Source organism: Onychostoma macrolepis, chromosome 10 (genome assembly GCF_012432095.1).
Source record: "Onychostoma macrolepis isolate SWU-2019 chromosome 10, ASM1243209v1, whole genome shotgun sequence".
NCBI classification, from domain to species: domain Eukaryota; kingdom Metazoa; phylum Chordata; class Actinopteri; order Cypriniformes; family Cyprinidae; genus Onychostoma; species Onychostoma macrolepis.
The window spans coordinates 987,885-1,003,116 of NC_081164.1; the positions used below are offsets into that span (position 1 = coordinate 987,885).

A 15,232-nucleotide genomic window follows, 5' to 3' on the forward strand; every position below is an offset into this window, starting at 1 on the left:
TTATAGTTCTCCACGTCCGCTGCGTTCTCAAAACTCTGGTCATTTGATAATACCTAGAATTTCAAAATCGACTGCGTAGATCCTTTTCCTATTTAGCACCCAAACTCTGGAACAATCTACCTAACACTGTTCGGGAGGCAGACACACTCTGTCAGTTTAAATCTAGATTAAAGACCCATCTCTTTAGCCTGGCTTACACATAACACATTAATACACTTCTATTATTCAAATCCATTAAAGGATTGTTAGGCTGCATTAATTAGATCAACCGGAACCGGGAACACTCCACTATTTTCATTAAAAGCATTACGTTGCTTTGACACAATTTGTATTGTTAAAAGCGCTATATAAATAAAGGTGACTTGACTCAAAGTCTGTGTGGCAGCCATTGTGGTGAATCATGCTCTCATGGCTGGCCAGTTTGTAGGCAAAAATTACATAGTTGTTAAGTTTTGGAGATTCAGTTTCTGAATATTTCATTCAGTTCCTTCTCTTTGAAGATCAGGATACATTACGCCAGCGTTTGATGGGAGGGGAGTTGAAGCAAGCCATAGGTTCTGTACAGAAAACTTGTCTGGTTCTCGGGGTCTTTGATCTGCACATGGCTGTTGTGGTTATGAGGTCTTCAGAGAATTGGTCTCTAAGGCTTATCTAGTTGTCCTGGTTTCTGCTGACATTTAGCTGTTGTGGTCATCTCTAGGTGCTGATCCATACAGACCATATCCAAGTGACTATGGTAACCTTGGAATAAGAATAATGCAGACAGATTAAATATTAGCACTGATGTCATTTCACTTACAATGAAAAAAATTACATTGGATGTTATGGAAAGTGTTCCTGGTTCCGGCTAACCTAATTTATGCAGCTTAACATTCCTTTAAAGATTTTAATTATTGAAATGCGATAGCGTGTTATGTGTAAGCCAGGTTAAAGAGATGGGTCTTTAACCTAGATTTAAACAGAGAGAGTGTGTCTGTCTCCTGAACAATGCTAGGTAGATTGTTCCAGAGATTGGGCACTAAGCTAACTCCTCATAGCTTCAATACAACACTTATAGGAGATGGTCCCAGCTAAAGGAAGAAGGTTGTCAACTTTTCCAAAATGTTGATGTGAGTCAATTTAGAAACTTGGGAGTCCATATTTTCACTTTCCTAAAAGTCATTATTTCCTCACTTTTTCTGCAGTGTGTGTTTATGTGTTAGATTAGTTTACATGCCTTAGAATTATCCAGTAAAGTCTTGTTAGTTTTTAAGGAAAAGTATCTTGAGTTTCTCCATTCTGTCACCGATGGAGTTTTGGTTCCTTGCCGCTGTTGCCTCTGGCTTGCTTAGATGGGGATGCTTATTTTCCGGCGATATCGTCTACACGATTGCACAGATACTATTTCAACTGAACTGAGCTGGACGATGACATCACTGAATTCAATAATGAAATGCCTTTAACTGAAAATTGAGTGTTTAATCTATTTTCATCTATTTTCCTATTCTGATATTGGAAAGTTGCTTTGACACAATCTGTATTGTTAAAAGCGCTATATAAATAAAGGTGACTTGACTTTTATGTTTACAAGTTAATATCTTAAACTCTCGAACTTGTTACAGTGCTGATAAATATTAATATATAATAAGCAGCAGAGTTGATAGTTACAGCCCATTCAATTGATTTCTGGATGATTTGATCAGCTGTAAGACATTTATTGTGTAAAAATTCCCTTTGAGCTAAATTTTCCTGTTTCCCTTACAGTTGTCTAAACTCCAATGGAGTTTATAAATGCTAATCTCAATGCATCTCTCTCATTATCATGGATATTAAAATCACCAATAATTAAGATTTTTTTCTGCAGCCAGTACTAACGAGTAAGGTAGAATTTTTTTGATAAGGTCTATATGGTGCCTTGGTGGCCTGTATACAGTAGCCAGTACAAATGTCAAATGGGATTTATCATTAACAATAGTTACACTAGATAATGTTATGTAAAGCACCATTACTTCAAAAGAATTCAATAACACTTCATAATAACTGCACGCTATGAATCATTAGGTAAGCATTAGTAAATAGTCAGTTCATCCTTTATAATGCATTGTCCCAACATTAATAGTCATTAGTGAGCAGTTTATAAATACTGCTATAAATGCCTTGTTCTTGATTTATTAGTGTATCTATTACAAAGGAGATTTAAAGTCTCAGTTATCTTCCCAACAGAAAAAATAAACGAACACAACACTGAGGGATAAAGAACTCAGAAATATTTATTTCAAAATGCAAAAAAAATAAAATAAATGAAACTTTACACTTGAATTGTTTTCTATGAAATTACAGATGTTTAGTTGTACAGTTTCATTTTTTGCATCTTGAAAAAATATTTCTGTGTTCTGTATCCCTCTGTGTTGTGTCTAACTTTTCTGTTTGGAAGATAAATAAGCCTTTAAATCTCCTTTGTAAATGCTTTACAAGGTATAAATAGTCCTCACTTTAGATGAGCTCATAAAAATAGATGGCTCACAACTACTAATGTTTTATAACTACCTGACTTAATCATGAATTACAGCAGGAATATGTGTTAATAAAGCATTTATTAACACAGTGAACAACTATTATCATGTGTCTAAATAATACGATTTATAAATGTACATTTAAATAGTTTATTAATCATTTACTTACACTTTCTAAATGATCTTATGAACCACTGACAACTCCTAAATTACTGGTTTGTAAATAACGTAATAATTTAGAAATGATAAATTGATCATTAATAAAGTATGAAAATGCAATTATTAAACATTATAGATGTGCTCAAGAACAAAACATTTATAGCTGTATTTATAAACTGCTTACTACTATGCTTTATAAAGGATGAATTGACTATTTACTCATGCTTAACTAATGATTCATAGTGTGCAGTTATTATAAAGTGTTGCCAAGAATTATACTTGAAACCAGACCTCTGCAAAATAATGTAAATATTATACTTAAGGACTCTAAACTCTAAGAAAAACTCTAAAGCTGAAATATAAAGGGTGTTGAGAACTCAGAAGTGTTTTTGTCGTTGGGGTCAGATATTGATGAATGTCAGGAGCTGCCGGGTCTGTGTCAGGGAGGAAACTGCATCAACACATTCGGAAGCTTCCAATGTGACTGTCCAGCTGGATACTACCTCAACACGGACAGCCGCATGTGTGAGGGTGAGACAAGTGTGTCTGCGGTCAGAAATACTTCTGTCAGCTGTTTGATCTTCAGGAGGGTGAGTTTGACTGTAAGGTGGGTCTTTCAGATATCGATGAGTGTGTGCTCAGTTCAGGCGTGTGTGGGCCAGGCACCTGCTACAACACACTGGGAAACTACTCATGTGTCTGCCCACAGGACTACATGCCAGTGAGCGGAGGACACGGCTGCATGGGTGCGTCAGGCATGCTCTGCTGCAACTGATGCACACAGTACTGTTCATTAAGTGTTTAATAGTCTGAACAATAAAAATTGCTTTTAATTACATATATTATGATCTGCTCATGTGTGTTAGTGTACTTAATTTATGACACTTTATTTTTTGAAGAATGCAAACTATTAAAATTGTAGGATTGTGTGTTGTTTTAGACATGAGGAAAAGTCTGTGTTACCGGAACTACAATGACAGTACCTGTGAACAGCAGCTCAACTTCAACACCACACAGAGATTGTGCTGCTGTGCCTACAATGTGGGCAAAGCCTGGAACAAACCATGCCAGTCCTGTCCGAGCCCTGGCACAGGTGAACACACACATGTACTTACTGTAAATGTAGTGTTATCAAAGACACACAAACCCCAATCTTCAAAGAACATTATTACAATTGATCAATCATTTTCATTTCTTGACATCCCTGAATGTCATGGAGAGAGTTTCGCTTTCATATCAGTCAGCAGCTAATGCTAGAGAACTGCAGGAGGATGACCTCTCAAGCCCTTCGAGGTGCAGGATTAAAGTCCAAGATTTGCCTCTGCTAATGAATTGCTGCAATTCTATTCAAGTTGCCATAGCGTCAGTCACGTTCCCTTAATCATGGAAATGGGGCTGTATTAATAATATTTTGTCAGATTGAGATTCTGGGGACAGTTGTGTTTCAGAACTTTAGCTGAACCCAAACAATCTCTGTTTTTAGGTGACTATAGAAGTCTTTGTGGCAGTGTGATCGGATTCAGGATTGATATTGAAACTGGAAAGCCGAAAGGTAAAGACAAATTTTGCAGTCAGAGAATTTTTAATAGCAATGGTCGGAGCTGTTTTACTTCATGTACTTAATGGTTTTGATCTGATGTTTTCAGATATTGACGAATGCCGTGAAATCCCAGGCATCTGTGCTCATGGCGTGTGTATAAACCACATGGGCAGTTTCCACTGCGAGTGTCCCTCAGGCTTCAGTTACAGTGACCTGCAGCTCATCTGTGAAGGTCTGATGGCTATCTTCTCTGTAAGGGGCTGTTCATGTAACACATACTGAATTCTAAACAATAGAGAGCTGTCACTCTTGTTTTGTAAAAAAAAAATACAAAAGAAAACATGACATGGTACCTGTTGTTAGTGTGTTTTCAGGTCATTGTTTTATGAGTGATTGTGTGTGTGTATGTGGGGTGACAACCTTTGCTATTGTGAAAGAATGACTCGATTTAAGACACTTACAATAAACACTTCATTTTAGTAGTTTAAAGGGATAGTTCACCCAAAAATGAAAATGTGATGTTTATCTGCTTACCCCCAGGGCATCCAAGATGTAGGTGACTTTGTTTCTTCAGTAGAACACAAACGAAGTCGTGACGACACATTGATGTCCTAAGACATGAAACGATCGGTTTGTGTGAGAAACTGAACAGTATTTATATCATTTTTTACCTCTGATAAACCTCAATGTCCAACTGACACAACATCCGGTGCATGACACGTTAACCTGCTCTTGCACATAGATATACTGTATATACATAGATGCCTCATTAGCGGCGGTTTCTATGGGCCGCGTCACACGCCGGATGTTGTGGATGAGCTCAGGATGGTTGGACATTGCGGTGTATCAGAGGTAAAAAATAAAATATAAATACTGTTCAGTTTCTCGCACAAACCAATCGTTTCGTGTTTCGTGCATGCGAAACCGCATAAAGCAAATACTCCAAAAGTGCGAAGCAGCGCTCCCCGATGCATCCGCCAGCCGTGCGTCAAAGCAGTCTCCCGCACAGTGCTGACTAACACGCACTGTATCTTCAAATCCAGCACTGAAGGGCCAGAATTTAGCTCCAACCCTGATAAATACTCAACTGCCTGATGCTGTCTAGTAACTCTGAAAACCTTGATTAACTTGTTGTTTGTAAACTATTGACATATTAAACAAAATTGCATCTTTAATATGAATGAACATGAATATGAATTAATAAATTGTATACATATAAGTTGCAAATTTTATTTTATTTTTTTAATTGTAAAGAATTATATTATTTTCATTATTAAGATGTTTGCACAAGAATTAACTGCAAACATTCAACTTTGCTAAAATTAAATGTCTTGGTTTGGTCTACACTGGAAGTGCCCATTAACTCTGTTAAATTATAATTACTAAAACTAAAACTGAAACTGAAATATATAAAAACTAAATAGAAATGTGTACACAAAATAAAAACTAAACTAAAACTAACAAAACCATTAATGAAGCTGTAACAAATTAAACTTATCTTAAGTTAAGTCTTATAGTTACCAAAGGATTCTTTTTTTTTAGGGTAATCTTGTTTTAAACTATTCACCAACCCGCAATTCAATACAACATGTGCCAAAACATGGATGTAATGCATGTATTAATAAACTTCACCAAAACATTGCTCAACCCTACAGCACAATGAACAGCACATTGGAAGGTAAATAAGTAAATTGAGTCCAAAAAGGCAAAGTCTGATATGAGGCCGTGAGTCCTATAAGGGCACAGATGTCCAAACCCCATCCATCATAGTCCACACCAAAAAACAGTCCAAAAAAAACAATAATCTCAGCAAAAAGGAAAAAGTAATAGAGGTTTTTTACGTTCTTATTTCCCGAAAAATAGGCCTCAACCTCCTAATTCAGGTAATCCTCTGGTTAATGGCCGTATCTATGATAAATCCAGGGCCCTGGCACTGGCACTAGTGAGAGCAAGGCATTTCCCAGCACCTCACAGCCTGCCCCTGTCAACCATGTGCCATTACCTTTAACCCCCCACCACAAAATGGCCACCAATTCCTACTTCCTTGTATAGTGGACTTTTAGAATAAAAGTCCCTCATATTCCAACGCAAAACAGTCTACGAATATAAATACCCATAACCAAAATATAACCAAACAATTATCACCACATTATTAACAATGTTTTAAATGATTTGAACATCTGAAATGGACGCTATTTCTATGTTTTGTGGCCGTGTCACAAAGCTAACTAAAACTAAACTGAAATTATAGGAAATTTGAAAACGATATTAAAATAAAAACTAATTAAAAATTCTAAACTATAAAATCCTTGGTACAAACTCTAAGACTATGTGCCATATTTCTAGAGAGAAGAGCGGCACCACCCCAGGAGGGAAGAACACCATCTCTTTTCAACAGGTCAGGTCTGCCCCAAAAACTTGTCCAATTGTCTATAAAACTATGTTATTCTGCAGGCACCACTTAGACATCCAGCCATTGAGTGACGACAGTCTGCTATTAATCTCGTCACCTCAGTAAGCAGGGAGGGGACCAGAGCATATTACAGTGTGAGACTGGCGAAGTCGAACATCATTAGCGCCGATGTGAATAACAAACTTAATGAATTTACGTTTAGCATTAGTCAGCACTTTTAAATTTGCCAAGATGTCAGGCGCTCTGGCTCCTGGTAAACAATGGACTATGGTGGCTGGTGCCTCTATTTTCACATTCCATACAATAGAATCGCCAATTACTAGAGCATTTTCATCAGGTTTATCAGTGGGTGCTTCACTGAGTGGGGAGAACCTGTTTGATGTTCTGATCGGAACGGAAGAGTGGTGTTTTGACCCGCGACTATGCCGCCTCACTGTCACCCAGTTGCCCTGTTGCACGGGCTCAACCGAAACCGAACAATGTACAGGACTCCCTGAGCTAGCATCCAAAGCAGTATCTACAGCCCTCAAATTCTTACTATCCTCAACTAAAGTTTGGATGCGTGTCTCTAGTTCTAAAATCTTCTCTGTCAGCCTAACTATTTCCCTGCATTTATCACATGTGAATCCCTCATCGCCGACAGAGACAGATAAACTGTACATGTGGCAAACAGTGCAAACAACAATAGCAGGAGAAGAAGCCATTACTCACCGTGATTGATGAATGATTCACTTACCACTGTTGTTTGATGAACTCGTGAAAAATGGAGCGAGAGAGAAATGAAACGGAGCGAGAAAAAGAAAACAATAATGGAACCACGAGTGACAAGCTAACCGGCTAACGAATGCTAATGCGCTGCACTCGTGTTTTGTAAATGATATGATCACTGATCATAACCTAGATGTACTCTGTTTGACAGAAACCTGGCTAAAACCAAATGAATACATTATTTTAAATGAGTCTACCCCTCAAGATTACTGTTATAAACATGAGCCGCGTCCAAAAGGTAAAGGGGGAGGTGTTGTTACAATTTATAGCAATATTCTCAGTATTTCTCAGAGGGCAGGCTTTAAGTATAACTCCTTTGAAGTAATGGTGCTTCATATTATATAGAGAAACAAGTGTTAATGATAAATCCCCCATGATGTTTGTACTGGCTACTGTATACAGGCCACCTGACTTTATTAAAGAATTTGCTGATTTTCTATCAGAGTTAGTGCTGGCTGCAGATAAAGTCTTAATTGTTGGTAATTTTAATATCCACGTTGATAATGAAAAAGATCTATTAGGATCAGCATTCATAGACATTCTGAACTCTATTGGGGTTAGACAACTTTTGTCAGGACCCACTCACTGTCGAAATCATACTCTAGATTTAATACTGTCACATGGAATTGATATTAATGGTGTTGAAATTCTGCAGCAAAGCGATGATATCTCAGATCATTATCTAGTCTTGTGTAAACTCCATATAGCTAAAACTGTAAATCCTACTCCATCACTGAACCATCACTTCTACCACAAAAGACTGCTTTGTAAGTAATCTTCCTGATTGATCTCAATTCCTCAGCATATCCAACAGCTCAGAAAAACTTGATGAAATAACAGAAACTATGGACTCTCTCTTTTCTAGCACTTTAGACACTCCTTTACGCTTAAGGAAGATTAAGGAAAAGACTCCAACACCGTGGTATAATGAGCACACTCGTGCCTTAAAGAGAGCAGCCTGGAAAATGGAGCGCATCTGGAGGAAAACCAAACTAGAGGTATTTCGTATTGCTTGGCAGGAAAGTACCCTATCCTACAGAAAAGCATTAAAAACTGCTAGATCTGAATACTTTTCATCTCTTTTAGCAGAAAACAAACATAACCCCAGGTACGTATTCAATACAGTGGCTAAATTAACAAAAAATAAAGCATCAACAGGTGTTGACATTTCCCAACAGCACAGCAGTAATGACTTTATGAACTATTTTACTTCCAAGATCGATACTATTAGAGATTAAATTGTAACCATGCAGCTGTCAGCTACATTATTGCACTATAGATCCCCTGAGGAACAATTCCACTCATTCTCTACTATAGGAGAGGAAGAATTGTATAAACTTGTTAAATCATCTAAACCAACAACATGTATGATAGACCCTATTCCATCTAAACTACTAAAAGAGGTGCTTCCAGAAGTCATAGATCCTCTTTTGGCTATTATTAATTCATCATTGTCATTAAGATACATCCCCAAAACCTTCAAATTGGCTGTTATTAAGCCTCTCATTCAAAAACTGAACCCCAGATCTAGTTAATTACAGACCGATCTCGAATCTCCCTTTTCTGTCAAAGATGCTAGAAAAGGTAGTATCCTCACAATTACATTCCTTCTTAGAGAAAAATGGTATCTGTGAGGATTTCCAGTCAGGATTTAGATCGTATCATAGTACTAAGACTGCTCTCATTAGAGTTACAAATGACCTGCTTCTATCATCTGATCGTGGTTGTATCTCTTTATTAGTTCTACTGGATCTTAGCGCTGCGTTCGACACTATCGACCACAACATTCTTTTGAATAGACTAGAAAACTTTGTTGGCATTAGTGGAAGTGCATTAGCATGGTTCAAATCATACTTATCTGACCGCCATCAGTTCGTAGCGGTGAATGACGAGGTATCATATCAATCACAAGTGCAGTATGGAGTACCTCAAGGCTCAGTACTAGGGCCATTACTTTTCACACTTTACATGTTACCCTTGGGAGATATTATCAGGAAACACGGTGTTAGCTTTCACTGTTATGCTGATGATACTCAGCTCTATATTTCGTCATGGCCCGGTGAAACACACCAAATTGAAAAACTAACAGAATGCATAGTTGATATAAAAAACTGGATGACGAGTAATTTCGGTAACACTTTATTTTAAGGTCTCTTAACTAGTTGCTAATTAGCATGCATATTAATAGAATATTAGCCATTTATTAGTAGTAATTAAGCACATATTAATGCCTTATTCTACATGACCTTATTCTACATCCCTAATCCTACCCAATACCTAAACGTAACACCCACCTTACTAACTATTAATAAGTAGCAAATTAGGAATTTATTGAGGGAAAAGTCATAGTTAATAGTTAATAAGTGTTCCCTATTCTAAAGTGTTACCGTAATTTCTTACTGCTAAATTCTGAAAAAACAGAGTTGTTAATTATCGGACCTAAAACCCCCACATGTAATAACCTAGAACACTGTCTAACACCTGATGGCTGCTCTGTCGATTCTTCGTCATCAGTTAGGAACCTAGGCGTACTATTTGATAGCAATCTTTCCTTCTACAGCCATGTTTCTAGCATCTGCAAAACTGCATTTTTCGATCTTAAAAATATATCTAAATTGAGACCTATGCTCTCAATGTCAAATGCAGAAATGTTAATTCATGCGTTTATGACCTCAAGGTTAGATTATTGTAATGCTTTATTCAACCTGGTCTTATAAAAAAAACGTACCTCTGCGTACTTTTTGTACGATACCGTTTTACGTACCTTGCTGCACGTTTCGCCGCAGTTTCAAATAGGAATGTCCACTGAGTGGCGCTAAAACACAGGTTCAATATGTGAACCCTGGTACGTTTTTATTACGTAGATATTGGTACGTATTGCTGTTTTTTTTATTATGTAGCTTCAGATACGTATTGCGGCGGTTCAGAATTCAAATATCCGGGAACTGTCGCTAAAGGTTAACGCTCTATCATGTTGGAAATATGCCCTACACCAAATCCAGCCCTAAACCTACCTGATAGTGTTAACAAATGCAAAACTGATATAAAAACATATTAGCTGATGCAATTTGCCATTTGAACTTCCTTTTACACAGATTTTAACTGCTTTGTCGAACCGTAGTTACACGGGATTCGAACCGGTGCTTCTCGTCTCCTAAGTCCGTCTCCATACTTCATGAGCTACCGAACAAATTTATTATCTATGAAAACCCATAGATATGAAGCTGGATATGTGCGATGCTAACATTGCACATTCATCACACTCAAAACTCTGGCCGTTTGATAATACCTAGAATATCAAAATCGACTGCGTAGATCCTTTTCCTATTTAGCGCCCAAACTCTGGAACAATCTACCTAACACTGTTCGGGAGGCAGACACACTCTGTCAGTTTAAATCTAGATTAAAGACCCATCTCTTCAACCTGGCTTACATGTAATACAGTAATACGCTTCGAATATTCAAATCTGTTAAAGAATTGTTAGGCTGCATTAATTAGGTCAGCCAGAACCGGGAACACTTTCCATAAGACCGATGTACTTGTTACATCATAAAAAGAATGGCATCTACGCTAATATTGGCATCTGTTTCTTTCTTATTCCGAGATCACCGTAGCCACCTCCAGTCCGTATCCAGATCAGATGGTCACTGCAGTCACCCAGATCCAGTCCGTATCCAGATCAGATGGTGGATCAGCACCTAAAGATCTATCTACAGCCCTGAACGTCAGCAGAGACCAGGACACTTAGATGAGCCCAGAGACAGATCCCCAGTGAAGACCTCGTCACCTAGACAGCCATCGGGACAAGACCTCGGGAACCAGATGAGTCCCCTGCACAAACTGACTTTTCTGCAGTTGGAATTGAACTGCTGGTTCGTCTGGCAGAGGAGAACTGGCCCCCCGACTGAGCCTGGTTTCTCCCAAGGTTTTTTTCTCCATTCTGTCACTGATGGAGTTTTGGTTCCTTGCCGCTGTCGCCGCTGGCTTGCTTAGTTGGGGACACTTAATTTCCAGCGATATCGTCGACTTGATTGCACAGATACTATTTAAACTGAACTGAGCTGGACGATATCATCACTGAACGAAATGCCTTTAACTAAAAATTGAGTGTTTAATCTTGTCATTTTACATTATTGACACACTATTTTCCTATTTGATACTGTAAAGTGCTTTGACACAATCTGTATTGTTAAAAGCGCTATATAAATAAAGGTGACTTGACTTGACTTGACCACATTGTTGAAAATCTGAAACGATACACTGTATCCTATAGCCTTTTCTACATTCCTTACGACCCAAGGAGATGTATTTGGCAGTATCTTCCACACTGCCAGTTTCTCTGAAAGGGGCACTAGTTTCGACACTCAGTTTTGCTGGGGGATTTTAAATGTTTGGTGTCCTGAAGCATGGCAGAAAATAACCAAACGTGTCCATACGCAGATTTCTAGCTCAAACTTGTGCATACACATGGTTAGTGAATGAGAGCCACTGTGTTTATTTGCTGTGTGTTTGTGTTCAGACATTGATGAATGCAGCAGTGGAGAGCCTGTGTGTCAGAGAAACGCAGACTGCATCAACCGGCCGGGAAGCTATCGGTGTGAATGTTCTGAGGGGTATATACTCACACCTAACGGAGCCTGCGCTGGTGAGTGCTGTCCTGTGGCCTGTGCATCTGTATAACAGCATTTCTTCTCATTAAAACACACACATACTGTATGCAGAAAACCCAAGCAGTGGAAATATTTCCAAAAGCTGCATATTTTAAATGATGTAAATCACTAAGAGCATTGTGATGTCTGTGAGTGAAAGCTTCCTCTCATAGTTCCTAAATGTCTCCAATCAATCATAATTGTCTTATCAAAGAATTGTGAGGGTTTGGTTTAACAAGTACTGAAACCTAATGATTAGAGTCTTACATAAAGATATCTGTGTGACTTTCAGACCGTAACGAGTGTGTTGAGATGCCCAGTGTGTGTCTTCATGGTGACTGTGTGGACTTTCCAGGAGGATACGAGTGTGTGTGTCACACTGGCTTTATTGCGACACAGAACCGCAGGATGTGTGTAGGTAAGAGCTCCTCAAATCTGTATCAGATCTACTCCATCATGTCCAATAGACCTCTGGAGTGGTGTGGTCCAAGTGTGGTCCACATCAGAGATGGTGTATTTCACTCAATGCAGTTGCCTGTGAAAGGTGTTTATAGCGGGTGTTTTTGTCTTCTGCAGATGTTAATGAGTGTTCACACCAGCCGTGTGGGAATGGCACATGTGCAAACTCTGTTGGCTCATTTAACTGTATCTGTCATCAAGGATTTGAGCTCGCCAGTAATAACTACTGTACAGGTAAAGGTGTTATTCCCTTCAACATGTTTTTTAAAGTCATGTATTATGATGTAAATTTGAACAGATTTATCTTCTTTGGTAACACATTTTACAATAAGGTCTCATTAGTTAAGTAAGCGATAATGTACATCCAGCCAGTTGTTATCTCAAACCCAGACAGGGCGATGAGGAGATGAAGCGATAACTAGATGGATGTGCATTATCCCAATTATTGCACGACTACTTGAACACATAAGTAAATAATTAGACATCAAATATTGATTCAAGTTATATGTGAAATGTTTTATTAGACGTTTAAATGCAAAGCTTCCATAAAGAAAAACAGTTCCTAGCCAAGACAAAGTTCAGACAAGATGGCCATTTAAGGCATAATGTACAGTCGTATCACTAATTACACAGCTTTTCACCTCATAAATAAAGACAAAGACCAATAATAATATTTGAGAAGAAAGTGGTTTAAAATCGTACCTGTTTATTATCTTAAATCCATTACAGTGTACAAAACAATCATTCTGTCAACAACACAACACTTTTAATTTTCCACATTTTTCATAGTGTTACAAATCAGACATGTTAAAATGCACCATTTGAAATATATATTTATCCGCTCTTCCTTATGTTAGTTTTTTATTATTATTTGTCTAGAAATTATCTAAAGCTATCTCACTTACCTACACTGCATGAAAAATTTATGAAATATGATCAGCTAGTAGTTGAAGAATCTTCTGATTGTCTCCTTAATATCTTCTGTTCTCATGCCGTCTGTAGATATTGACGAGTGTGCAGTTTTTCACTCTCAGCTCTGCAGAAACGGCCGCTGTGTTAATAATGTAGGCTCCTTCCAGTGCCTCTGTACAGAGGGCTATGAGCTCACGCTTGACGGAAAGAGCTGCAAAGGTAAACTATCATTTACTTTACTTTTTATTTACTCTAAATTGCACAATAACCCTGAAGGGCATCATGTTGTGACAGACTAAAGTGGAAGAGGACAAAAATCATAGGTCAGGTGTATTGCACACGCAGGTTATTTAACATGATTCAATGTCCCTCTTTTCCAATTCAGAACATGCGTGGATGTTACGTTTATATCGAACGCTCACAATTCAGAACAGCTCCAGGAGTCACTTTAGTAATCCAGAAGAAACAACCAAGGCAAATACTTCCAACATTAACATAGACGCAAACAAGACTGGACAATGGAACTAAGGAAACTCCAATGTAAATCCAATGCATACGTTCACGTCGGAACGAAGAATTATCATCCATCATTGTAGACACCTGCTCGTCCGACTGTTCGCCGTTGGGTTTCTCCTCAAGAGCTTTACCCTCACTGGAACTGCGGGCTCTCAAGAGTGCACTGCGAGCGTTTTTTTTTCCTGAGACTCGTTGGAAATGAGTGGAATCACTTGATCCATCTTCAACATCTTATTCCGGAGAGCTCTAATCTCTTCATCCTTCATGTTGTTCTGCTTTTTCACCTCTTGCAGGATGTCTTCCAGTTTGTCAATGTGCACTTTTAGGTCATCCATGTCAGTTATTCCTCGCCCGTTATGACATCTTTGATTCGTTTGTCCCCGACCCCTACAGTGTCCCAGACATCTCGAGCCACAGCTCTCCAAGAATCGCGTTCATTCGGGTCTTTCTTGTTGTAGGTAGCACAAAGCTCTTTCATTTTTACTATGGCCAGAGCCTCAATCTCTTGACGGGTGTGACGGAAATCGTTCAGAGCCACCTCATAGCAAATTTCTTTGACTGCCTGGATCTTCAGATCAGAGATAGTCACCCATTTGGAGTCCTTTGTAAGGCGACGACACTGAGGGATCTGGTACGTTTTGACAGGCTCTCGTCTTTTACCACTGCTGGGTAAGCCACACTTTTTGACTATGGTTTGGAGCTTGCTGGGAGGAAGTTTCTCCCGAAGTGAAGTGATGAGTCTCCAGCTCTCCTCGCACGACCTCTTATCAGAGTTGTCCCACAATCAAAGTCTCCATCCTTGAGAGAACAAAACAGGAAACAAATCAAAGAGTGCGAAAAACAAAATGGGATATCGAAATCAAAAGGAATGTTTTCTGTAAAGAATGGACAGTGTTGTGATATGTAAAATGGGAACAGCTAAATGAGATGATGCTTTGCAATATGAGATTATATGAGAAAGCAGAAGCATAAATACACTGGGAGAGTATTCAGGGAGAACAGGAACAAGTTTGAGGGACTGTAATTGTACAGTAATGTTTTGTTCTTGGATTTGTAGACGGCAGTCCTGTGATAATATCATAACTGTCTTCCTTGTCTTTTGATAAATGCAGATGTTAATGAGTGTATATTGAATCGTGGGATATGTGCTCCTGGAACGTGTGTGAATCTGGATGGTTCTTTCAGATGTGTCTGTCCTGATGGGTATATTGTTCACAATCAGCACTGTGTAGGTAAGAGCACCACTTCAAATGCAGTATACAGCAGAAGTGAGTTCACCCCTGTGCAACGTCACTAAAATATCAAACGGTTCAAAATTGTATT

At 38.5% G+C, this 15,232-nt stretch overlaps 1 protein-coding gene across 1 annotated transcript in view; it reads left to right on the top strand.

Annotated features, from left to right (window-relative positions):
• The window catches only part of LOC131548785 (fibrillin-2), a 112,599-nt gene that overhangs the window by 70,540 nt on the left and 26,827 nt on the right, over positions 1-15,232 (top strand). Inside the window, exons 39-48 of the mRNA XM_058790358.1 lie at positions 3,057-3,182; positions 3,272-3,397; positions 3,592-3,744; positions 4,135-4,203; positions 4,298-4,423; positions 11,893-12,018; positions 12,315-12,440; positions 12,599-12,715; positions 13,484-13,612; positions 15,022-15,141. Of these exons, the coding sequence (XP_058646341.1) occupies positions 3,057-3,182; positions 3,272-3,397; positions 3,592-3,744; positions 4,135-4,203; positions 4,298-4,423; positions 11,893-12,018; positions 12,315-12,440; positions 12,599-12,715; positions 13,484-13,612; positions 15,022-15,141 (1,218 nt within the window). The remainder of the gene's footprint in view (positions 1-3,056; positions 3,183-3,271; positions 3,398-3,591; positions 3,745-4,134; positions 4,204-4,297; positions 4,424-11,892; positions 12,019-12,314; positions 12,441-12,598; positions 12,716-13,483; positions 13,613-15,021; positions 15,142-15,232) is intronic.